Raw genomic sequence first — 27,498 nt, forward strand, 5'->3', positions numbered from 1 at the left:
AGGAAGAAAATACAGAAAATTTTGGTCTTGGTGGAAAACGTTCTTTTTTAAATCTCCCTAGCAGTTCCCAGACTCATGGCAAGACCACAGAAAGGAGCACCTGTGCTCTGGCACTCAGCAGTGATTACATGTTCACCTAGAACAGCCCCCTAGTCCAACTAAAGTGCCATAAGAAGTTACCTGTCCCAGCTTTGGAAATGAGCCCAGGAGTGACTGGTAGTTGAAATTCCCATAAGACGAGCAGGACAAAGGATTCCGCTTTTAATCAAAATTAGCCAAAGAAAATCCATGTATACATTTGGCACTCTTTAGTTAGGAAAAAGAAATGCATGCCAGCCTTGAGTGCTTTTGCCCTTAACAGACAAAATACAGGATCATAAGTCCCAACATGATGGAGAAGGGTCATCTATGTATGTGTTACTTTCATTGGTTAGTAAAGAAACTGCCTTGGCCCTTTGATAGGACAGAAAATTAGATAGGAGTAGACAGACCAGAATGCTGGGAAGAAGGGAAGTGAGACACAGATGCCATAGCTCTCCTCTCTGAGATGGACGCAGGTTAAGATCTTTCCTGGTAAGCTACCACCTCATGGTGCTACACAGATTACTAAATATGGGTTAAAGCAAAATGTGAGAATTAGCCAATAAGAGGCTGGAACTAATGGGCCAGGCAGTGTTTAAAAGAATACAATTTGTGTGTTGTTATTTCGGAAATAAAGCTAGCCATGCAGGAGCCAGGTGGCAGGACGCAGCCCACCACTCCTACTACACCAACATGACTGTACCTTGTCATACCCTTAAAAGAAAGAAATAAATGAATACTCTGTACTGGACTTACAAGCTTATAAAACATCTTGAGAGTGTTGGATGTTGGGAACTGTTAGCACAGGACATTTACATGTTGCTTATGTATGTGTGTGTGTGTACAAATATTTGTAAAGGCCTAAAGCTGATGTTGAGTATCTTCCTCTCTTTCTCTCCACTTTCCATTTTTGAGACAGGATCTCTCACTGAACCGAGAGTTCATGAGTGCAGAAAGACTAACTGGCCAGTAAGCCCCAGGTATCCACTTCTTCATGCCTCCCAAACATGGAGTTTTAATCATAAAAGTCAATTAGAGAAATGGAGGGCACCCAAGCTGCACCCGCTTTTTGCATTGGATTCTGGGAATTGAACTAAGTAGGGCACATGAGCTCTGTACTGACTGTGCTGTGTCCAAGCACTGAATATTTCTGTAATATATAAATATAGCTGCTGAAGAATCATTCAGAAAAAAATATTTTATTGAAAATAAATCTCATGTCAGAGAACACATGTGAGCATATGATTGACAGAAAATCAAGGAACCCTAGTGGAAGCCACTACATCTAGTAGAGGTTAGATCATTTTCATGCAATCAGATCTTCCTAGGAGAGAGAATAGGCCCCGTATGGGACAAAGAACTTCACTTAGTTGCTTGGTCCTGTTTCTCAAGTTCTCAGGGTAGTATGGAAAAGGCTGATTAAATTAATACAGTTCTGACTTGGCTGTTTGGGAAGTGAGGTTCAAAATATTCATAAAGTTTTCCAAGGGTCACTTAAAATAGAGATAATACTAGTCAATAACTCACAGCCTTATTTCGGAATTAAATGAAAGAGAGCCCTTGTCCATCCTTAATACATGGGGAGGTGCTTAGTCTTACTGAAATTTGATATGTCATGTTTTGTTGATACTCATGGGAGACCTGCCCTTTCCTGAACAGAAACAGAAGGGGAGAGGACTGGAGGGTGGGAACAGACTGGGAGGAGAGGAGAGAGGAGAAACTACAGTCAGGATGTAATACAAATGAATAAATGTACTCTTAAAAAAAAAAAATCAGCATTTGCTAAAACGGCCCAAGGAGGCTTACAACTTCCACTTTCTATTTTGAATGTTGAGCTTTGGATTTAAATTTTAATGAAAAAAATTAAAAAGAAAAAAAGAAAAAAAAAAGAAATCTGCTGTGCATCAAGTGTGTGATTCCAGAGCTGCTGTCCCACTTACTGGTGGGGGGGGGGCAAAGGATTGCAAGAACAGTGGTAATGGGACTTTCTATATAAACTTTTGGGTTGGAATGTGTTTGAATTTTGCTTGTTAGTGCAGAAAGTAACAAACAGGATCTTCAAATGTAAAGTATACAGTGTGCAAAAGAAGCCATGATCGAAAATGTATTCAAGTGCATGGTATACACAAAGAAAAAAGAAAATGAGCTAAGAGAGCCATGAATTTGTGGGGAAAATGTTAAAAATACATTTATGTAATTATAGCCTGATAAAAATATACCTTTACTTAGAATCAGAAATTACTTAAAGATTAACCTGGAAGGATAAATGACTTAGTAGACTAATTAATTATTACTCATTTGACTGAGTTTGTGGGTTGCAGTTTCCCAAGTTTGACTTTGAACTTGTTCATAGCTCCTGCCTCCCTCTCATCTCTGTGAGAGCTGCTTATGGCCCATGAGGAAACCCGTGTATATGTCGTCATTAACATCTAGACTAACTTTCTTTATGATTTCATCAAGCATTAGTTAAGAAGCTCATTTCCCTGGGCTCCAATTTATTTCATCTACTAAGCAGTTACAGTTGGGCTCATGCCTTTCCTGGTGCCCTTTGGATATAAACAAATAAGCAGACATGATAAAGACAAGGCAGAAACCTGTAGGGGTGTGAAGATTTTGTGCCTGAGAAATGCTGATAATGTCGTTGTCTTCTTCTTCTTCTTCTTCTTCTTCTTCTTCTTCTTCTTCTTCTTCTTCTTCTTCTTCTTCTTCTTCTTCTTCTCCACCTTCTCCTCCTCTTCTTCTTCTTTCTTCCTCTTCTTTCCTCCTCCTTCTTCAAAACATTTTAATTTCTAAAAAAAAAATACTTTGAGAATATCATACATATATATAATGCATGTTGATTTGCTCCCTGTCCCTCCCATCCCTATGAACCCCATTCCCTTTCCTTCATATCCCTTTTCCACATCATGTCTGCTTTCTTTTGTAGCCTACTGAGTTTATCCAGGGCCAAATGTGTGAACATGGGTATGAACTATTTGTTGCAGCCAGGTGGACAAACAGTGAGGAGTATCCTTCCAGGCAATACTAAAGGGAGGGGTAAGGGATGCATGTGCTCCACTCCATCTATAACTGATTGTTGATGATCATCCCTAGTCTTGAGAAAGCCCATTAAAGATAACTGCAGCCACTGTCAGTCCATGCTTATAGCTATGCTGTGGACTGAGCACTGCACACTAACATATTCTTAGCACCTTAAGTAACCATGAGTCTCTGCATTCAACCATGATCAAACAAATGTCTCTGATCATGGCCGAGAATAGTGTTTTTCTGTGTATGTATAGGTATAATCTACTAGATAATCTACTAGACCGTGAGGAGCGTCATTCAAGGGCCCCACACTGAAAATTGAGTCTCCATTGCCCAGTTATTTTCAATTACCAATAGCTCATCAGCTACGGATGAAACATTCGAGCCCCACCCTCATCCATGCTGCTTTGAATAGAACTTGTAGGTCTTGTGCATCTGGTCACAGCTGCTGTCAGTTCATATCATTCATAATAACTTATTGTATTTATTTTTGTGGTGTGTATGTGTGTATAGAACTAGAAAAAAGTTCTCATAGTAAAGAGAAATGATAAGGAAATACTAACTACCCTGGTTTGAGCAATGTACACAGTATATAGAAACTAAAATACCACACCATATGGCATTAATTTTGCCTCAGTTTCTTTTTCCTGTTGCTATGACAAAATACCTCAACCAAAGCAATGCAGGGAGGAAGGGTTTGTTTCAGCTCAGAGTTTGAGGTTCTGGTCCAACTTGACAAGAAAACCATAGCAGCTAGTGACATTGTGTGCACAGTAAGGAGCAGAGAGAAATGAATATGTATTTCTGTTCAGTTTTCCTTCATTATTTATCTACTGTAGACTCCTAGACAGGGAATGATGCCACTCACAGTTGGGTGGGTCTTCTACCTCAGTTAAATGCAATCAAGAGAATCCCCAGAGGTATGCCCAGAGGCCTGTCCGCCATGTAATTGCATATTCTGTCAAACTGACAGTTAACATTAACCATCACAAGTATATACAATTACCGCATGATAATAATTATCTTAATTAAAAATAAAAGAAATAAACCCAGATGGAATAGTTTTTCTCAGTGTGTGAATAAACTTATACATGCAAACTAGCTCAGCATGGCATATTTAGGGAGAACCTGATAGATTTTTGTTTTAAGTTTGACAGAGGACTACAATACAAAAGAATGCCCCACTAAGACTCCTTGTTGCTTTTATACAGCCTCCTGTTCCAAACAGCTGCCCAGATTGTATTTAGTCCGTAACATTTTCATTAGACTGAAAAAGATATCAAATATTTGAGTACCTTTTCTGAGAGGATGGAAGCAGAGGCATATGCCTTCATGCTCATTCCTTGTTACTGAGCGAAGAATTCACATAGGAAAATGAACAGAGAAAAAATGGACACAGACAATAAGACATATTTGCATAATGCAATTCAAGTAAAACTTATTTAAGTGAATAAAGTGCAGATTTGAAGAGAGGGTGGAAGACAGTCTGCAATAGAAGCTGGTTGTAGTGACCCTCCTAGGGGCGGAAAGTAACGGGGATTCTTGTGCAACCTTGGCTTTCAGCCATATAACTCTGAGGACAACTCTTGCTTCCCAGGTGTACTGTGGTTTTTCTAGACTCCCCCTCTGAATGATGTCCAGTGAGGAGACAGCAGGAAATGAGCCAGATTGATGTGTGCAGTTTTTCCACATGACTCTCCCAGGGCCAAGAACAGATTGGCCATGAGTAAAAGATAAATGTGGACTTGTTTTCCTAAAATATCTCAATGCACTTTTCCATGCCTTCTGTTTATTTCAAAGTGTTACATGTAGCAGCCCTGTTAAAACATTTATCCTTTTGAAAATCTCTAAGTATGCACATAACCACTTTTATCTATTTAAAAAGTAGTCTTAATTTACTACCAGTTCTTTAGTGACTAGGCAAAGGCGCCACTTTTCAATATAGCATCTTTATGTACTGCATTTCAGTTATACTTAAATTAAGTGAAATCTCTACTGCAGTGATAATAAAGAATCCTCACAGCAGGAGTATTACTTTGGGGTAACCAAATTACTTGCAGAAACAGAGATAACATTCTTAATCTTGACATTCTTCGAGTTTGTTTCTGTTTACTTACCCAGATTAAATTGTATTGACTGGCAAAATGGTTTTATGATTCAAAAGAAAAGCAAAACAAACTTGTATTATCTCCTCAGCAAATTAAAGCACTACTGTTTCATCGATGCTTGGCGAGTTGTAATGTAATACCCAGCCTGGTAAAGGAAGGAGGGAAGTATTCTTAAATGGTGTTGATTCAAGTCATATCACAGTTCAATGATGTTTTGTTCCAAGGTCCCAGGGGAATTCTGAAACCATGGATAGTAAGATTTGTTTTGTAAATGATACACATAAGAAATTACAAATAACCAATAATGAAATAGAACACAAATATCATTTCTCTTTCTTACTCTACAGAAGTTGCGAGAGGCTTCTGATCCACTGAGGGTAGCAGAAACTGTAGAAAATGAGGCTGTGTTTAAGGAGGGACTTGCTCAGCAATAGAGCTCTGAGAACTGATAAATCATCTCCTATGGTGCTAGTCGGCCTTTAGCAATGGAGCAAATACATCAAACATGCATAAACACACACGCGCGCGCGCGCACACACACACACACTGCTTCCTCTCCAGAAAATCAAGATTCAACGTATCACTACCATTATAGAGTCAAACTGAACCTACCAGGTGTCCAGCTCTGGAAAGTAGCTGAGAAACACCTTCCTTTCATATGGTTTGCCATGTTAGTTTCCCCACAGTAAACTCTGAGTAGGTTTAGAAGATGAAGGTGCCTATGTCCATGAAGTTTTGTAAAATCTTACCCATGTGTCCTTTGAGTTGTTTTTCCCCTGTCCCTTTTTCAGGGCTCCAGTAGCACTTAGCACTACATCTTCCATGTCTCTTAGCTTTACTTTCGTTACTTTTTTTTTATTTCTCTGGGCCATGTTCTGGACTAATAGATAACCATTTCTACCATTCATCTTATCACTGATTTTATTTTCTAGTAATTTTTCTTGCCAGTTCTAAGAGTTCTTCTTCCTACTCTTCAAATTTAGCTGACTTTATTCTTGCATAATGAATTTATCCCTTTTGCAATACACTTGGGTATTGTAAGATGATGACTTCTTCATCTCCTTTCATAGGCTGGTAGCTAATATCCCACCTCTGACTCTTGGTACAGTTCCCTGTTTATAACACTGGAGTTTCTGCTCCTTTAAAAAAAAAAAATAGAAACTGCCTTCATGTTCTCCCAACCTCATGACAATTCTTTCATTCATTTATTTATTTATTTATTTATTTATTTATTTATTTATTTATTAGAAATTTCTGCCTCCTCCCCACGACCGCCTCCCATTTCCCTCCCCCTCCCTCAATCAACTCCCCCTCCCTCCGCAGCCCAAAAAGAAGTCAGGGTTCCCTGCCCTGTGGGAAGTCCAAGGACCTCCCACTTCCTTCCATGTCTAGTAAGGTGAGCATCTAGATAGCCTAGGCTCCCACAAAGCCAGTATGTGCAGTAGGATCAAAACCCAGTGCCTTTGTTCTTGACTTCTCAGCAGTCCTCATTTTCTGCTATGTTCAGCGAATCCGGTTTTATCCCATGCTTTTTCAGACCCAGCGCCATTGACTCAGTGTGTGGGTGCACCCCTCATGGTCCTGAGTTCCTTGCTCGTGCTCTCTCTCCTTCTGCTCCTCATTTGGACCTTAGGATTTCAGTCCGGTGCTCCATTAGAGTTCTACTCAGCAGTAAAAAACAATGACTTCTTGAATTTTGTATGCAAATGGACAGAAATAGAAAACACTATCCTGAGTGAGGTAATCCAGACCCAAAAAGAGGAACATGGGATGTACTCACTCATAATTGGTTTCTAGCCATAAATAAAGGGCATTGAGCCTATAATTCGTGATCCTAGAGAAGCTAAATAAGAAGGTGAACCCAAAGAAATACATATAGTTATCCTCCTGGATATTAACCTTCATCAGGTGATGAAAGGAGACAGAGACAGAGACCCACATTGGAGCACCGGACTGAAATCCCAAGGTCCAAATGAGGAGCAGAAGGAGAGAGAGCACGAGCAAGGAACTCATGACAATTCTTTTTGGGACACGTTTCATTTTTCTCTTCACATATCCATGTTAGCTGCACCTTTAAACTGAACCTTAGCAAGAAGATATTATGTTCTCTCTGTGGGAGCGCTGTTACTCTTTGAATCTTGAACACAACCCAAGGAAAATGGAATAATGCAGAATTATTTAGCAACTATAAATGCTGACACAGATAACTCAGAGGGTCTGACAAAGGAGGATTACTAGTTCAAGGCCGTCCTGGGTTGCACAATGAGTTTGAACTCAAACAACTTAATGAAACTCTACAAATTAAAACCAAAAAGAGGCCCAGCCCCCCAGAGTGAGCTCTTCAACATTATCTGTGCTAGTTCACCCCTAGCTAGTACAACGATGAGCAAAGGACAGGGACAGTTTTCCTGCCTTCACATCTTCAGCACTCCCAAACCTATACCTTCACTGCTAACTCTACTGTGTTGCCCAGGAACGGAGTAGAGGCCACCCTCCCAAGTGGTGAAGACAGGGTAGAGCTGGTGAACGGACCAACTGTGCAAATCCCCAGGCCTAAGGTTATGAGTTGGCTCATCCCAACATCCACCCCAACTGTTATCTGCTGGAGCACATGAAGGGGCTAATCCTGCAGACCCAAAGCTTCAGGATCTTCACGACACAGGGCAACAATAGGATATTAAGAGGAGTCCCAGTGAGGATCCAGCATGGATAGTATTGCAGAAACCAGAGGCTTCAAACCAGACCAGTGACTCCTTGCAATGAATGAACACCTGTACATAACATAATGAAGAGGGTTACAGCATGATCCATAGTGTCACACTGCAGCTTCCATGACGAGAGCTTTTTTTTTCTTTCTTCTCTCTTACATTTTGTTTTATTTGTAGGGGCATGTTACAAGGGCAGAGGGCAGATCCAAAGAGGAAAGAAATGAGTGACATGGAGATGCATGATATGAAAGACACAAAGAATAAATAAAAATAAAGCTTAAAAAAGACCCCAATAAAAATATAGCTTAGGTAGACCCCTTATACATACAAGGCCCAGAGTTCCAATTCCTCCACAACAAACAAACAAACAAACAAAAAACAAAGAATGAATACCTTTTTATGAAAAATATTGTAGAACATATTGGGATACTGACAGAAAATTTGCCTATAGGAAATTTCCAATTGCTTCTTTGTTTAGGTTCTGACTGTTTATTTATCCACCTCTTTAAGCTATCTAAGAAGGCAGTCACTCTTCACTGACTAGTATTATGGTCAAATTTGGTACACATTTTTCTGTTTTTAAAGGTCTACAGATATATCTCTCCAGTCCTTGGAGATGGGTTGTAGTACGAGCACGCATTGCTTACCTATGAACTTCCAAGCACTCTCTATAAATGGGTTCATGAAAGTAGACGTCACATGCCAGTTATGAATTACTTTTACTTTTCCTTTAATCAGTCTCCCAAGATTCATTTCCTCGGGCAGCTTACCTGAAGTAACTTGATATCTCACAGAAAGGAATGACTCGTGGGTTAGAAACTAAGAGGAGAACAGAAGTTAACGAGGATCTTGATTGAGTTACCAAACTTCTCCTCCCCTCTCCTGCATCACCAGTAAAATGAGGATTATTATAACACAGATTGATGTGATACTTTCCCCAGCCTGTGCTATATCCCAGGCCATAAGCTTTCCGGCTGTCTATAACGTTTTATTATAATTATTGATTAGATGTCATTCTTAGAAAACAGCTAGACAGTGTCCTCAAGGGCAGGTCATCTAAACCTCACAATACATACAGTGTTCAGTACTGGTGACAGAAGATTTATAAAAGATTTTAGTGTCAGTTAATACTTAGCTTATCAGTGGCTTAGTAAAGAAAATTATATTTACCTCCAGTCTAAGGATTTGGGTTCAGATACCCCAACTGAGGTTCTCATGGAAACAATAATTCTTTTGCAAGAGAAGTGCACAGAGGTGACATCAAAAGAATATATATATATATATATATATATGGGTGGGAAGGGCTTATAATACAGGGCAAGCAGCGAATGCTGAACTGTTTAGTAGGGTAATTTAGAACATTATTGTGAAGACATGAAGTTTACAGTGAGCATTCAGCCCACTGAACTACCACAAGCTATAAACACCAAATCTGCCTATTCTGACAGAGCTAGTGTATGTTTCCAGAGATAGCCTAGTTCTCATAATCTTCATTGTGGTTTGATTGTGAGTGTGGCATTCTGTTGCTAATTGTGTTGTGTTCAAATTATAGATAGTTGTGAAGTTGTAAAAATGATTTTTAAGTTATATTTTATTATAAAGGTTTTAAAAATAAATGCTGGAATAAAAGTTTGTCAACTGCGAAAAAGGCAAGGGCAAGCATATTTACACGAATACAAAATATGCTTTTATTAGGTGTCAAGTCTTCTTTATACCTTTATGTTAACTTTATTGTTTATGTTAAATGATCAAATATTAGTAACTATTCTTGCTCCCACCCAACATGTGATTGTCTTTTACAAAAGCTTTTTATTTCTGCTTTGTCATTGTTCCTTTGTTTTACCTCATGAAGAATCTAGGCTTTTAAACAAAGAAATCATTTTATCACACAAATGAAAAGTATTTAGTAAATACATGTACCTATATTTTATTTTTGTTTTAGTGTGTGTGTGTATGTGTGTGTGTAGCATGCCTGTAGAGAACAGAGATGGATGTCTGTTATCTTCTCCAATGTCTTTTCCACCTCACTTTTTCAGATAGATTTCCTCACTTACCCTGGACTTCACTTATTGTCCTAGACCTACTGACCAAGAAGCCCCAGGGTTCCTCCTATCTATGTACCCCAGAACTCAGATTATATGTGCATGTCACCAAAAGCAGTATTTTCCATGAGTGCTAAGGATCAGAATTGCAGTGATCATGCTTGTATAGCTAGCTAGCACTATACCAACTGAATAGTCCCCACAGTGTCCAGACAATGGTTTTTATATTATCATTTATTACTTCTCTTTTTGCCAAATATTATCACTGGTTTATTTTATTTATTTTTGCATCTTTATAGCATTTATGTTAATACCTGTTTAATAAATCAAAAATCATTTTAGCATATCAAGAATAGCAATATTTTAACATACTTATACTTAAAAAAGCTGTTTTAACTACTTCTTGCTGCGGGTCTGCATGTACAGGTAGACTTGGTGACACTTGAGCATCGCTGTGGGATATTTCAGTGGTCAGTCTCCTTTCTCAGATCTTGCCATCATTCCCCTTTCTTCCCAGGAGAAATCTCCACTTTCCTGTCGAGTTTATTCATGCTTCACGAATATATTCCAGCATTGCAGATCTGAGATAGGGCTAGGGTGGTAAAGGAGAGAATTGGGAACAGCATGCTGTTTGGTGTGTGGGTTTCTCCACTGCCTTTGCACGCACTTGCAACCCTGTACTCTGCTGCACTCACACCCAGAATGTCCTGCTCCATTTGTTTAGATGACTGTTTTCTAACTCTTCTTCATTCCCTTTTCCTGTATACCAACAGCTGTGACAAAGTTGAGTGCAGCACCTGGCACACAGTGGGTCTCTTGGGAGTGTTGGTGGAATAAACAAGAAAATACATCATAACACCCATGTTAATAAAAGTGACTGAATTTTGGAGTATTTGGTCCAGCTGTTTGCATGTTTTGTGTCTGCTGTCCACCAGGTGCGGTACTGGAACAATGGAGGAGAAGAAGAATCATCCAGCAAAATGAAAGTGGCAGGAAATCAGACATCGGCTGTGCTCCGGGGCCTGAAGAGCAACCTGGCTTATTACACAGCCGTCCGGGCTTACAACAGCGCAGGCGCTGGTCCCTTTAGTGACACAGTTAATGCAACCACCAAGAAAACCCGTAAGTAGATTCTCATTTTTCCAGTTTCAGAATGTGAAGAAAAGACTGCATTGTCTGTTGCCTCCTTTATCACTTGAATGGTAGCTTGTCATTAACCCCACTGCATGGTGAAATATTTCACTCCCATACCTCACAAACCCAGAGGCCTCCACATCGCTACCTTTACAATATCCCTAAATCTTTAAGTAGCCCTTCCATTTGAACATTGTTGAGAAAATGTGCTTGTGGGCATTAAGTCCATCTAGTCTTTTTATGTGTAGTAGGTTCTGTTGGGTCTACACCATCATAGGTCATGAGTTCTTTGAAAATTGTGCTGAACATAAATCACTGGAAGCTGATGCCAACACCTGAGAGCCTATTTTCTAAGCCTTTCTTTCTCAATCTTTTAAAATAGATTCCAAAATGAATTAAACAGTTAAAATAATCAGACAGTAAGTCCACATAAATAGATGTACTGCACACTAAAAAGTCTAACCAGCAATGCCAATGTTGTCTTCCAAGTTGAGTCTCGTGCCTATAAATTCAGTTTAGCTCATGAGCTGTGACAATGTTATAATTAAATTCATCATCAAAAAAGTCAGTTGTTTGCATTTCGTTTCCTTCTCATAGCACGTACCCTCTAACATAACCTGTTCCTATTATTGTCATCATGACCATGGCTGAGAAAAGTCATGTCTCAAATACGTAATGATCATTCCCTTTCGATTTTAATTCTAAAGGTGAGTAAATTGAGGTATGAAGGGGTTAAGTTCCTTGAGCACACTGGTGTTTTTCTTTATTCATAATTGTTTTCCTGATTTATTTTCAAAGTTTAGTTTGGTAGATCTCTGTGTTTCACTAAGTTTATGTAGAACTGTTTTTCTTGGTTGGCATTTGAGCCATTGTTTGCCGATTACCATGTCGAAATTTATTTGAAAGCATACATTCATTGCCTAAACTGCTAAGAATGCTAGTAATATATAGATGAATATTATAGGCAAGTGGTACTATAATACCAGTAATTTAAAGTACACATGAAGTGTAATCTTACTACTTTTGATGTCAATTAACCACTGTCATTTGATGAAGGAAATTTTTATGTTTATGCTTGCATTATTTATAAGGAGAAAAAGTGTATCTAGCAACTTATTAGCATAATGAACACTGCAGAGCAACAGTGTAGCAACAAAGCCATCTATTCCCTTCCATAGCATCCATTTGTGAGCAATGCACTGATGTGAGGATTTAACATTATCCTTGCCTAATTACCAGGGAAAGTGTGGCCCATCTCTTATGAATAACACATAGTTAAACCAAGAGTGTGCTATTTGAAAATGCATAAACTGAAAAATGATCCGCATTTATAACTTTTCAGTAAAGATATTTGGTTCTCTTGATAATAATTCAATATTACTAAGGCTTAAATATTCCTTGTTATTTACACGTTCAGAGCCAGCATCAATAAAAAATGCTGATTGCAAAAAATACATTTAAGCAGGTTTACTTGACTCTGCTCTAACTTAATGATCAATGTGATTGCTTGCTTGGAAAATTTTAAATGAAGACATTATGGGCCAGTAAGATTGCTTCATTGGTAAAGGTGCTTGCTTCTGACCTTGAAGACCTGAGTGTCAGGGAACCCACCTGAGAACAGAAAGGAACTAACTCTCTCAAGACAAGTATCCTCTGACTTCCACAATGTGTTGTGGCACATTCATATGTACACACACACACACACACACACCACTAAATAAATAACTGTAAAAATATCAGTGATAAGCTTGGTGTATTAGGGGATACAAAAGGAAAAAGTAACTATGTGTTAATAAAAATACCTTGATAATATACAGGGAATGAAATGAAGTCTTCAAAAAATAAACGAACCCCCTTTATAATGGAGAGACAGCATGGAAAGACAAATGTACGCATAACGATGATGATAATTACAGTTTTAACAGCTAACACTCAGTGAGCAATTTCTGCTCACAGTTCATAACACTGTTCGTGTACTGATTCTTAATTCTCATAGCAGCACTGGGTTGGAAGCTATTCATGTCTTCACTTTAGAAATGAAAAGACTGAGCCACAGGAAATTTAGATTCCTTCAAAAAGATGGTGGAGTAGGTGATGGAACAGTCATCCAGAGTCTGAAACATTGTTTCCTCCTCTCTTACAACCACATCCTCAGAATGTCCACGGCCCTTTCCAACCAGTGTTTCTTATGCTTTTGCTCTGTGCTTGGTAACTGGGTAAGATGCCCAAATGTAGTCAGGAATCCAGGGCTGGTACAGCTGATGTCTAATGGGAATTTCCCGAAGTGAATTCAGTCTCTCTTTAAAATAGTGTTCTCCAGTGCTGCAGCTACCTAGAGTCGGCACAAGGTTCTGTAAGTGTTGCTAGTGAAGGTCTTCTAAATTGTATGGGAAATTTCATAACTTCTTCAGTCTTCTTAAGATTGCATATAAAGAACATGCATTCTTTTTTTAAAATTATGCTCGTGAGTTTTAAGGCACCAAAATAAAGTAAGATGGCATCTTTCACAGCTATTTCTGATGTTGTTACTAGCAGCTTTGAAAAGAATCATCCTAAGCATTGATGAGGTTTTTCTTCAAGTCCTATTGAAGAATTTCTGGCAAGGTTTACATGATCATCATCTGAAGAAATCATCTAGGTGCTGCAGTTATAAAGAGCTGAGATACCATTTTTGATTCCTGGTGTGGTCTCTGTTTGCTCCTGCAGTTGATAAACTATGCTGAGAGGCCTGTGTGCCTTATTCACCCAGACTCTGTGCCCAGTCTGCTCCCAGCACACGTCAGCCCCTCATTAAATGCTGACTGGATGACTGAGTGGATAAATGAAAGCTGAAGAAGCGGGCCAGCTTGAAGTACTGTTATTAATCAAATGTATTTCCTCTTGACTGCACTTTGTGAATTCAAAATATACGCTGCAGCCTTTTACGGTCTAGTTGAAACTTAGTTTAAGCTGTGTGTCCTTGTAATCACGGAATTCAGCATGCGAGAATTTCCACCAATGCAGCCTGTAGGTGTTGTCTCTGATTGTAAACTAACAGAAGGATTCTCGAGCAAAGTACTGTAACTTTCATTAAACACTTAATTTTTGGCATCCAAATACATGTGCTTTCTAAAAAGCATCTTTAATTTAACAGTAATTAGCCTCTTCAGTAATTGAAGATGGCTTTCTGTCACTCAAAAGCCAAAGAGAGGCAACTCTTATCATCATCCTTCTAAATGAGACTAATGAGAAAAATTACAGATGGCCTGAAAATGATAGGAAGTGCTGATTTCTAAAGGGAAGCATGCTGGCAGTCTCATGTCCAGAATTCATAGAAAATCTGTAGGACAAACAATCAGCACCCTGTGTTATAAACCTCCAGTAGCAGTTCTGGTTGCAGTGTGGATGGTTTCAGGCCAACAACATCTTCAAAAGTCATCTAATAGGATGTCAGACTGAGTCCGTCTTATGCTGAGTACTCCCTCCTGTCCTTCATCTGGACTCTTATCCACCATAACAACCCGTTTCAGCAAACAAAGCCTGATTATTTAAGTCCTTAGGCCCCAAATCTCTGACATCCTTGCCTCTTTTCTCTCTCTCTCTCTCTCTCTCTCTCTCTCTCTCTCTCTCTCTCTCTCAATCTCTCTCTCTCTCTCTCTCAATCTCTCTCTCTCTCTCTCTCTCTCTCTCAATCTCTCTCTCTCTCTCTCAATCTCTCTCTCTCTCTCTCTCTCTGTGTGTGTGTGTGTGTGTTTATTATGTGAGAACGTGTGCAGGCCACAGCCCGTGTGTGGATGTCCAAAGAAAATTTGCAGAAGGCACTTCTCTTCCACTTTTAGAGTTCTGGAGATTTTACTCAGGATATTGGGCAAATACTTTACCCCTGAGCCACCCCTCCCCCACTCCACCCCAACTCCACATGTTTACTCTTAATTTTGGTCCTTAGAACTCACTAAGTTTGGAATTTATTGGCTTCTGATCTTACCAAGAATCTGTAACTTTTTCTGGGCTGGGGAATGACTCAGAGGGGAAAGTGCTCAGTGAGCAAGCAGGAGAACAAGTCCAAAGCCCTTGAACTCATCACAGGCCAGATGTGGTGACTCCAGCACTCTATGGAAGGCAAATCTCTGAGTTCGTGGTCAGTCCAGTCTACAGAGCAGTTCCAGAATGGCCACGGCTACACAGAGAAACCCCTTCTCAAAAAAAGGAAAAAAAAAGAAAGAAAAAAACCTAAATAAATAAATAAATAAATACGAGAAGATTCCCATGGTATGATGCGTTTGGTCCATTTGTAATAGTTTCAGTGATTGAGCCAATATGTATCTCAGTACTAGATAGAAAATGGCTTCAGATTTTCATTTTCTCACAATACCACTTGTTTAACCAGCCTAATTAAATTAAAATGGTGATTAATTAAAATTAAAATGGCAATGATCTTCTCAAGCAACAGCTAAGAGCAAAAATATTCTTTTCAGGTACTAGCGCTAACATTTGCTTGCAGGAAAATCATCTTGTTATCCTCAGGTAGCCAAGAAAAAGAGTGAAAAAACATACTGAGTTCTAAATAGTTGACCATAGCAACCATGAGCTCTTAAAATTTCATATTTCCAAAGGAAATGCCAGCATTGCTGTGACCACTATGGAAATATCATCCTTGCAAATTGCACACAATAATGTCCCCTATGTCCGCAGCCTCTACACTGTATCCTACCAGTGACATCCATTCATTGTAGAAAATTTGCAGAACAAAATCATGGAGTAGACATTAAGGGCCAGCTATAATCCCATAGCCCAGAAACACCATCATAAGTACCTCATGGGATGTGCTTCATGGATTTCCATTCTACAGATGTTTTCTCCTGGGCTGTAAGCTTAGTGGCCTGTATATTATTTAATAACATGTGATGGCTGGTTTTAATTTTTCAGTTGACACAGTTTAAAATGACCTTGGGAAAGAATCTTAATGAAATGTCTATATCAGGTCGGCCTGTGGACAGCTCCGGTTGAAGGGTAGGAGGGGCATGTCCTGATTATATTTTTGATAGAAAAATATTCAGCCTAAAAGTGAGTAGTGCCTTTCCCTAACACTGGATCCTGAATGGTACAAGAGTTGAGAGAGCTAACTGAGTGGAAGACATGCCTACATTCATTTCTCCTATTGGCTGTGGGTGTGATGTAGACATTTGCTTTGAGTTTCTGCCTCAACTTCCCCACAATGACGGACTGTAGCCTGAAATTGTGAGCTGAAACTCAGCTCTTTCTGTTCCCATTGCTTTTCTGTCAGGGTGTTTCATCACTCCTCCAAGAATAAAGTCAGAACACCATGTATGTCTAATATCTCACCTTGACAACAGGCCACTACTTATTTAGCTGTCTTCTCATTGATAAATGTGTCTTATGCCCTGGCTTCACCTTGGCATACATGTGTCACTGTCATTGCCTCTTTGCAGATAGACATCTATAGAACAACTGTGATCTCTAATAAAGCTGATGTTAGAAAGATGTTAGAAAACCAAACACAGAAAGCATCATGATGGATGTTTAATGATAGACCCCAACAAAAAAATCCTCTTGGAATAGTGCTATGTTATTGTATGATACTTAGATTATTTCAGGAACTTTTAGACCTGTCACTTCATGTTGTGCTATAAATCCAATTAAATATCACCTTTAAATAAAATGAATTATATTTTATCTAGTGTTTTCCTACTATATCATACTGTCAAAATAGTAGTTTATTTGACAAAGAAAAAAGTCTGTGGGTTTCAAACCTGACAAGTAATTTTAAAAAATTGACTACTTGTCACGTTAAGTCCAGTAGATCTGGCCTATGTCAAGCTGTTGCAGATTGTATTTTGGTTGGGGAAAAGCACCAAGCATGAAGTTAGAAGTGCTACAAGATACACTGTCAGTCATCTAAGAACTTTCTCCCTTCATTGTTTGATTCTGTGCCTTCAAATACCCATGATGTGGCTTTGAATTTCTATACACTGCCTCTTCCTGGAGCCACATTAGGCTCTGAGTGTACAGTTAAATAGTACCAACTTAATGTGCACTGCTGTGTGAACCATCGTCAGAAGTCTTTCTGTCCCTGAATTTCACTCTTCTACAAGTTGCGTGCAGCAGGCACCTTTCTATATTTGCAGGACTGTTTATTTCACTTAGCCTAACTAGTAGCCTCAATTGAGCTTCATCCACGTTCTAGCTTATGGTGGATTTCTGGTTGCTTTTAAGGTGAGCAATATCTCTTCCATTAACATGTTTTGTTTATCCCTCCACCATGGATGGAAAGCTGTAAGTAGTTTGCCATCACCCTCGGACTGCTGTGAAGAGAGAGATGTTATGAGCACAGGTGTATGCTCTTTATAAGCTTCATGGCTTGGGCTGATGACAGAAATGAGGACCACTATGATGCAGCGTCCTGAAAATTAAGTAACTCATATTATAGCACATTCTATATTGCCTAAGACATCACAGGTAGTTACTAAGCACTGATTTGAAAGTTTAGAGGATAGAAGAATGGTTCTTTGGTTAAGAATTTCCCAGACAGTGTCACTGTTACCAGTGGTAGCAAGAGAGCTTATGGGTAACATTTTCAACATTTTAAAAATTTAAAAGGAGCCGTTAGCTTCATGTTAAAGTGTACACAAATATGTGACTAGCATAGCAACCTGGCTGTTGAATAACTATCATTGTTTGGAATGAAGCTAGAAATTATAATTTTTATTTATTTTAGTATTTTAAAAAAGTAAAAATGGGGACTGGAGAGGCAGCTCAGCAGTTAAGAGTGCTTGCTGCTCTTCCAGAGGATTCAAGTTCACTTCTTAGCACCACAAGGGTTGAATAGTTTACAATACCCTGTAAATCCAGCTCCACGGGATTCGATGACTTCTGGCTTCTGTGGGCACCTGTATACATGTTATCTATATACACATAGTCAAAAATAAAAACACATAGACATAAACATATACATAAATAAAAATGTACATTTTTATTTTTTTTTAAATGACCAAATCAGACAAGAGTGAAATGAATCAGGAAGAGTAATCATATTCAGGGTAAAAAAATAAAAATTAAAACTCCCATATTCCTTAATTTACTTTTCCATAGTTTTTCTTTCTCTCTCTTTCTCTCTCTTCCTTCCTTCCTTCCTTCCTTCCTTCCTTCCTTCCTTCCTTCCTTCCTTCCTTCCTTCCTTCCTTTCTCTTTGTCATTTCAAAAAGTATTCCTATCAGGATGAATTTATTTAACTTACGTGTTTTGCGATTCATTGAAGGCAAACTTCCAGTTATAGTCATTTCTTCTCTGAAGCTGCTGTTGGAAAATTTTATAACCTGTCAGCACAGATATGTTGATAGAACAATTTATGCTGAAGTGTATTATCTAAATTACATCAAATCAAGCCTGCCCTTTTATATACTGCTGTTAGCCACATAAGTAACAGACTTTGGGATGATGTTCTGAATTCACTCATTACATCTTGATAGAGCAACCAGAACACACTGATTAATATTTCAAACCTAAGTATCTGTCATTGATCTTGCAGCTCAGTCTTGCTAACTTAAACTTATTGCCAGTATACATGCACAAAACATTTAAAGTTTGTAAAATATATTAGTAGGGGCACAATAAACTAAAAAAAAATGTGCAGGCAAGAGCATCTTGTGAGGTTATTCATCCCATAATGTATCTAAGAGCCTTTAACATCTTTAAATCTAGCTATATTTCCCTCATGGCATGAGTCAATGATAATTTTCAGAAAATTATATGGAGTGGCACACTTTTAGATCATTTTCCCAATGCAAGTCCAGTTATTAAAATAATAGCTTATGTTTCAATCTATAAGGGTGAACTATTTCAGTACTATTGTAGATAATTGTGATGCTGTTGACAAATATACTGTGTCTGCTTTGTCATTGAAAAGAAACGAATCCTTCGTATCCCTTCTGTTCTTTTTTAATAAAGGGAACCTGACACTTAGCATGCCATCAAACATCCCACACATACATACAAACCCGCATGTACTAGCTCCCCCTCATCAGTGTAATTTTCCTCTCTTGCGGTCTTGTAAGAAGCTAACTGTAAATTCAAGTCTATAAAACTCAAAGAGTTTCATTAATTCTCTAATGCAGTTCTCATTAACTTGTTTAGCCCTTTGCATTATTTTTCTCAAAAAAAAATGATTTACACTTGGAAAATGAAGACTTTAAAATATAGACTCTCTGCCGCGATTTTTCATGTGTGTAGCTGTAGCTTCATGAAAATGAATCTGAGCAATCTTGATTTTTTTTATTGCCTCTCGTTTTGCCCATCTCATCATATAAGAAGACTGGCTTAAAAATCATCCACACTTCATTTCCTGTGACTTTAATCTGCTCTTTTGGCAATCTCTCTCAGCCTCCAGTAAGGATCAAAACAAGTTCCTTGGCTGCCCTACCTGACTCAGCAACAAGCAGCCCTCTAGTGGTAGATAGAGGAATTGCCTTTCTTCTACTATCCACATGTTTTGGTGTGCTGTGGTGTGCTGTGGTATGGTATAGCCAATTTTCTCTTAACTTAAACACAGTAATCTTTGGTAAGGAAATATTTTTAAACTCCTTAGTTTTTTTCCCACATACCATCTCTGCCCCATGTGTTGCCAAGGAGAGTCCTCTCCTTCCATGAGCCTCCTAGAACATTCAGTTGTCTGCTTTATCTGAAATATTATTTTGTGCCTAAATCGGGTTTAACTTCTCCTTTTGCATTTCAAGCTCCCAGTCAGCCTCCAGGAAATGTCGTTTGGAATGCTACAGACACTAAAGTGGTACTGAATTGGGAGCAAGTGAAAGCGATGGAGAATGAATCACAGGTAACAGGCTACAAGGTCAGTTGTGATTTAAACTATTTTACATTTCCCACTTGTGCAAACATGCTCCAAGGAAGACTAAGTGGAAAGGAAAATTTTTAAATGTTAATTATGCTTTTTAAATCTAAGTTTCACATAACTATCAAGCTTTTCAAAAAAAAATTTCCTCAAAATATCTGACTTGTTAAATATTGTCATGTGGGATAATTTTGCTTATATGGAATTCAAACATGATGGTTATAACTTGTATTATTTACTTTCAATGCTCACGAAATACTATCTTCAAAACAGCTGTAAGTGTTGCCTATGATTTCCTGCCTCCCTCAACAAAAGAGATATTCCACCTGGCTCTGTTTGTTCTATCTCTCCTTGCTATAAGCATTTTGGGAGAGCAGAGGTAGGAGGTATGGCTTCCTACTGCTATCCTTAGCAGCCCGAAGAGTTCCCTAGATAGATGCTGTTGGCACAGATTTCCATATTCATAGCTTAAACCCAGGAAAGGATTTCCGTTTTATCCAGTTAATGAAGCATAGTTGGGTTTAATAATGATATGTTAGGTAATCTTATTAATCTTTAGAGTTAAAAAAATGAAAGGCACCCAGAAGGAAGATAAGACAGGCCCTAGAGCGTTGGTGTGGGGTTCTTAACAAAAAGTAAGACATACCTAAGTGTAACTACCATTTTCTCAAGGGAGGGTCATGTTCAGTGTTTTTTTACAATAATATATAAGATATTATTGAGAAGCATCAATGAGATTATTGGGGGTTTCCTCAAGAGGCAACTGACAGGATTGCAGGGGTAAGGTAAAGTCTAGCTCACAAGAATTCTAGAAAATAGAATCTATTTGCTTTATACAAAGATAGCAGTTTTGTTTAAGATTCTCAGAGAATAACTGCTAAAAAGGATGAAGCTCTACCCAAGATTGAGGCCCTTTACAATGTCGAGGCCCTATCCAAGGTGTTATACCTTCTGCATTAAATCTGGTTTATTGTTATTTTATACAAATTATTTATCAGAAACAGAATGTTAGCCTTATGTGTTCATCCTTTATAACAAATGTAAATGGTTCAAAATTTTTGTTTCAAGGCTGGGGATCTAGGCTTCAATCAGACTCTGGAGCAAAGGTCTCCTTTCACATGTCCCATAATCTCTCTGTGTTTCTAACCTGTATCACTCATCAATTCCCAACCTAACTAAGGTTTTCCATGAAAAACGTTCAGTATTCACTCAACCCCTTCAGTTTTGAGAACATGATAATTCTACAGTATTTACCCATGTTTAAGTCCTAAAAACTTAGCTTGTAGTTCATTTTATATTCTAGGGTTGTAGCGACATAAAGTAATTTTGGAGCAATAAATTTTGGAAAGGACATAAAAACTGACTGTATAAAAAGTGTGTTTGTTTGTATTTTCTAGGTTTTCTATAGGACTAGCAGTCAAAATGAGGTGCAAGTACTGAACACAAATAAAACTTCAGCTGAACTTTTGCTGCCTGTCAAAGAGGACTACATTATTGAAGTTAAGGCCACCACAGATGGAGGAGATGGCACCAGTAGTGAGCAGATCAGGATTCCAAGAATCACCAGTAAGTAGTTTGAACTCATTTCCTCCTTCCCTTTCATCAGCATCACTGAACTCTATAATGACTCAGTGATTATTGTGCTGCCTCTCCATTTTTCCCAGCATACCTTTGGTTTGCATGGAACATGGGCTGTAGGGATGGGAGGAAAACATGGGAGAAGAAAAGGTATTAAACACTATTTGGCAACATTTATTATTTGAACTCTTTATTTGAAGTTCTCCTTACATTTGCCTTAGAATTAACTTCCCAAGCCCAAATTCCCTAAGCACTTCCCAAACCCAAATATGTTAAGCACTTTTCAAGGGTAGCATTGAGCTACACAGAGGTTTCCACCTTCTTAATACTGCCTGGTGTGGCAGCTCAAGCAAATAATTTCCAGACTCAGGAGTCTCAACCCAGAGGATCCTGAGCTTCAGACCAGCCATGGCTAGATAGTTCAAGGACATCCTGGGTTACCATAGTGAAAAATCTGTCTTTTCCCAGTCGTTTGTCCCTTTCTAATTGCAGGCAAAATATTAGGTCTTTCAATAGAAAAAATTAACATTTAAAAGATCATAATGTGTTTATATGTAATGGATAGAGAGACAGGATTTTAAAATACAGCTTTTTAATTTCCCAGGAGCTTCACACTAACTTTTTTTCTGAAAATCCAAAGATATTCTACTATGGAAATTTCCATTTCTGAGTTAAGGAAACAGACTTGTGCATACATATTTTCTCAGTGAGAAGGCAAAATAGATTTTATTTTTACTTTTAAATCCTGTCTGGAGTTCTCCAGCCTTCACTGAAGTAATGTAAAACCCATTTTGTTTTAATTTGTCCTGTGCTTCTCAGTGACTCAAATAGGATGGCTCCATCTTTCCATGTATGGATCTCAACCTTGTCCGCAGTAGTGGGCAATCAAGAGAGCAGCTACAATCTTTAATCTTTAAAATGAAGGAACTGGCGCTAAGAAGGGGAAATTTTATTTTCTGTGGAAATATCATGACTAAAGCACACAACTCCAACAATCAAAGAAAATGGCAGATAATTATTCCGCACTTAGATGTGCAAGTTAATCTGTAAAAGTCATTTCAGACTGAGTAAGTTTATCCCAAATATCGGTGCAATTCAATAAAGTCTGTTAAATAGTCCAAAAAAAAAAAAGAAAGAAATCTATTTACATTTATTATGAGTACTTTAAGTTTGTTTTAAAGATAATAAAAATTGTGTGTGTGTATGCATACGTGTGTGTATGTGTGCGTGCATGCGCATGTATGTTTGGGTATGTGTGTGCGTGTGTGTGTATGTGTGTGCTTGTGTGTGTGTGCATGTGTGCTTGCATGTGTGTGTGTGTATGTGCGTGCATGCGTGTATGTGACTGCAAGTGCCTCTGTAGGCCAAAAGAGGATGCGATTCAGATCACCTGGATGGAGCTACAGGTAGCTGTGAGGTTTTGAGAAACCCAAGGTAGAGGCTGTGAACTGAAGTCTGGTCCTCTCCAAGAGCAGTTCTCTTAATTTCTGAGCCATCTCATCTCTTCAGCCCACATTATTTTAACTTTCAAAATATGGGTCATGTGCTTCTTATTCGTCAATAGTGTAAAATGTAGAGTGAAAGTGACAATATAGACAGTGGGACAGATAATATGACTAAGCACTCTGCTTCTTTAGAGAGAAGCAAAGAGAGATTTTAGTTAGGGAACTATTCTTCCCTCTGCCTGCTTTCTCCCTTATATCTACAATAAAATGTCTTCTCCATACTTTAGGAATAGTCATGTCCTCCTCCTTTTATTTCATTTTCTCATTCAATAACAACTGAATAGTGTAGAACACGTGACCCTGCCTTGTTGCCGACCTTGTGCAGTCAGATGATTACACAGGGTGGTCTGTGGAAATGGAGTTTCTATCGATTCATTTACAGAGATGATACTTCATAGTATGCATAAATTATATCTGCATAGGGACAATCTTCTAAACCTCTATCCCATGAATCTTTGTTTAATTAAAATATCAAATTATCTCACCAGCTCTTTGTAATCAAGTCTAATCATTTTCACAATGATGAAGTTGTTTTTCCAATTTCAATTAAAGTTTAAGTATATGAAATGAACAGATTAGAGGCATTTACTAACTTCGACATATTGATCTCTTATACGTACTCTTGGCAGCCAGCATGTGCAATAAAGGGGAATAATAAATAATTGTGATCCTAGGAGATATATATATATATATATATATATATATATATATATATATATATATATATAATTTTGATAGAGCAGGCATTACTTTTGTTCTAAGTGTCAAACTACTATTTTTTAGCCCTGGCTGTCCTGAAACTCATTCTGTAGACCATGCTGGTTTCAAACTCAGAGATTTATCTGTCTCTGCATTCCGAGTGCAAGGATTAAAGGTGTGTACCATCACCACCTGTTTCAAACTACTTTTATAAAAGTATCATAATCTGACTTTTTAAAACTACAGAAACATATTCCTCATAGTTTCAGAGGCTAGAAAATTTAAGGTTAAAGTACCTACAGTTCACAAACATATTCAAATTGTTTCATACTCAAATTTTACCATGGAAACTGAGATTCCTTGCTTGGGTGCTTTGTCTCATTAACAAAAGAATATAGAAATGGACTCAATACCTCCCTTGAGGGTAATTTTATTAGAGTTTAGGAGAAAAGCAACAGGGTGGGCAAACTGCCAGTCTGACAGCTACCAGGAGGAGGGAGATGGAGAAGAGGAAGGAGAAAAGGTCATGCCTTTTGCAATGGAGGCCACTAAGCAGATTCACAACAAAACAACAACAACAATGAAAAGGAGCTCGAAAGCCTCAAAGAATGAGTAACAAAGCCCAGAGAGTCTCAGAGTGTTTGCTTAGGCTATTGACTAGTATCCAAACATGAGACAAAGAAAACTTAAAAAAAAAAAAAAATTAGGACTCAAAAGTGTGGCTAGCCTCCACTATGCTCCCTGATAGGGAGTCTGCTAGTGTTTTCACTAAGGGACTTCTGGAAAGTAAAAGAACGTCATCTCATTCAGGATAATTATTCCTCCCCTTAGTATGACTTCAGAAGACTCAGATTTCCTTGGGGAGTGGACTCCTGGCTAGGTAATTAAATGGCCCAGGCTGAGTGATAGAATGTATAGTCAATTCTTTTAACCAGGAGGAAGTAGATCTGCCCTAAAGGGTCTCAACACAGCCCTATTGCTTTGGCCTTTTCACATGTTCCTTTAAATCTCAGGAGTGGGAAATCTAATGCTTCTGATTGAGTTACAAGGAAAGCTTGGGTTGAAGTCCAAAGTTTCAAAGATCTGCGAGGCTATTTGCTACTGTAGCATGACTGTTATCACAGCTGAAGACAGGATTTCAGCATTTTTCCAGATAGAACAGAAACATTCAGTCCACAGTGTCCTGATTACCTGTACTGACGAGCTGTTTATCATCTTTGACAGGTATGGATGCAAGAGGATCTACATCAGCCATTTCTAACATACACCCTGTTTCAGGTTATATACCTGTCCTGCTGTTCTTTATTGTAAATGCTTTGTGGTGATAGGTTTTTTGTATTTACTGGAAATTTAATTGGTTACCTTAAAAGTACTTTCTGAAACAGTGATTATGCATGTTTTTTTCAGCTATGTGTTTTTAAATTTCTACTCCATTATAGGTAAAATATGAATATAATAAAAACAGTAAATCCTTTTAGAGGAATCTAAAATGCCTTAATATTTGCTTGGTAAACCAAAGGAATTTGCAAGTCACATACTACAAACTTTTGATATAAATATTCTTACGCTATGAGTTTAAGTGCTGCCTATGTGTGAGGTAATACAAACACAGGATACACACAAAAACACACAGTGCACACATGATATGTAGAAACAAATAATACATATACAGTACACACACAGAGACACACACAGCACAGACAAACACACAGTTTTTCTGTACTAAAAAACTTCTCATTTATTCTGAATATTCTTTTCCCATTATTACAACATTACCTATCATTTTAAAATTACCAGTTTGAACCCATCAGAGTAAAAATGCACTTAGGCAGCTATTATGCTGGAAGGGAGTGGCCTGTGACTCCATAGGGTATCGTTAGAAAATGCCACTCTGAATTTGGGCAAGTGACGTTGACTTCAGTGTCCTACTGTATGTCTGCAAGATTCCCCTAATCACTTCGTCCTCTCATCTCTGTTATTCATCCTAGGAAATGAGGTGATAATATTTCTACTATATGCTTTTACAGCAAGAATTAGTTGTTAAATAAACATAGAGGGGGATATGAAAAGCACGATTTCCCCATCATGTGCAGTGTTCCTGTGCAGAAGTTTATATCAACTTCCTAAAGTGACCAGCAAGCCAGGCATGTTTTTGAAGCTGGCTGGCATTGCATGCTCTCAGTAGGGATTATCTGTCTAATTCAAAGATGGAAATTGAACCTGAGTAATATTATCTTTTGGAGATATATATATATATATATATATATATATATATATATATATATGAAAAGATGGTACCTGGAAATGAGTACATTTCATCCTGTCTCAAAATTAAAATAAAATTAATTAAGGACTCATTCCCTTCCCAAGTAAAAATAAGCTTTCAGGCTTTAAAAATAAAACCCAGTAGAGAAAACAAGGAACAACCTGTATCTTAACCCAATGAAACAAAATGCACACAATTCTTCATTTCCAAATGCTGATTCCATTAACGGGCCCTATCTCTGTTTGGATGGTAGAGATGGTTTTTTAATGAAATCCCACTGTCTATCTCATCAAGTCAGGCAGACTTTATCGTTCCCAAGTTAAATTTGTAATAGAACATGATGATGCTGCTGGCTTTGATATGGATGACTCAGACTCTCAATATGTGGTTTGCAAAAGACTGTGGAAGACATGACTTCACAGCAATATGTAAAAAAAATATGAAAATCAGAAGATTGAGTGTTAGACATTCAAAATCAATTTTTTACCTCTTGTCTACCAATTGCATATTTTGCTGGACTTTGCTCATATTACCAAAGGTAGCAAAATTAGACACCAATGAGGTAGCTCACAAGGAACACTAAAAATTAGCCAGATGATAATACCATTTTAATGCACCACCCTCTCTTTGGAGATTCCATTTAAGACATGGTCACTCTGTAAAAAGAATGATTTTCTTTTATGTTTCTCTGTAGGGCTTGTATATATTGTACATACCTAGAAATCTGAATGACTAGTTGATTTCATATGACCATTGTTATTTCCAGTGAAAATGTGGGGAAACACTTTCTCCAACCCCTGTGCTTTATAGTACATGTAACTGAACTATACCTTTTTATTATCTGATGACTCCTAGAATTTGTTCCTGTACTTTTCTTTTGCAAGATGGCAATTCTCTTGTTTCATGTTATTTCTATCAGTATATCTCCATGAGATGAAGACACTTTTCATATTGAAAAGGCTAAATTTTACTCTTTAAATTCCTGTGTGTGTATCCTATGGTTATCTGTATGTATTATTTTCTATTATTCTAATAAAATTTATAATAATTAAATACTTTTGTATTGCTCATTGGTGGAGGAAAACATTCACATGGGAAAGGGGGAGGGGCACTAGAGTAACAGTGTCGGTGCCATTCCTTACATTTCTTCAGCAAACATTTGACTTTTAAATCTTTTGGGGGAATATTTTAAAACATTTGTTTATGCTCTACTAACTCAGTAAAATCAGCAATTTGATACAGTGACTTCTACATCTAGCATAATTCAGACATGCATCACAGAGCTTAACAGAACAAACAGAGAATTTGCCTAATAGACTTACGATGCTTAATTTCTTCTCGCTTTATTTTGTGATTTGTAGAAACTCACACATTTTTGACAAAAAGGTTTATTATTTCTTAAAAACAGCGTCAATATTCCCACATTTTACTTTGGAATCAGAGTTAGATTTTAACTGAAATAATTCCTCTGGTATAGTACATTCTAAACATTTGTAAAACTTACTAAT

General features: G+C 37.9%; 1 protein-coding gene across 4 annotated transcripts in view; it reads left to right on the forward strand.

Moving 5' to 3' along the window:
- Nucleotides 1-27,017, forward strand: part of Cntn3 (contactin 3) — a 397,003-nt gene extending 369,986 nt beyond the window's left edge. For 3 of the 4 annotated variants that reach the window (XM_057765759.1, XM_057765784.1, XM_057765769.1), the window contains 4 exons: nucleotides 10,902-11,088; nucleotides 19,830-19,942; nucleotides 21,340-21,508; nucleotides 24,949-27,017. In XM_057765759.1, the coding sequence (XP_057621742.1) occupies nucleotides 10,902-11,088; nucleotides 19,830-19,942; nucleotides 21,340-21,508; nucleotides 24,949-25,049 (570 nt within the window). In that variant the 3' untranslated portion in view covers nucleotides 25,050-27,017. The remainder of the gene's footprint in view (nucleotides 1-10,901; nucleotides 11,089-19,829; nucleotides 19,943-21,339; nucleotides 21,509-24,948) is intronic. The other variant, XM_057765776.1, reaches the window with a different exon arrangement.
- Nucleotides 27,018-27,498: the final 481 nt, after the last annotated feature.

Source organism: Chionomys nivalis, chromosome 1 (genome assembly GCF_950005125.1).
Source record: "Chionomys nivalis chromosome 1, mChiNiv1.1, whole genome shotgun sequence".
NCBI classification, from domain to species: Eukaryota; Metazoa; Chordata; class Mammalia; order Rodentia; family Cricetidae; genus Chionomys; species Chionomys nivalis.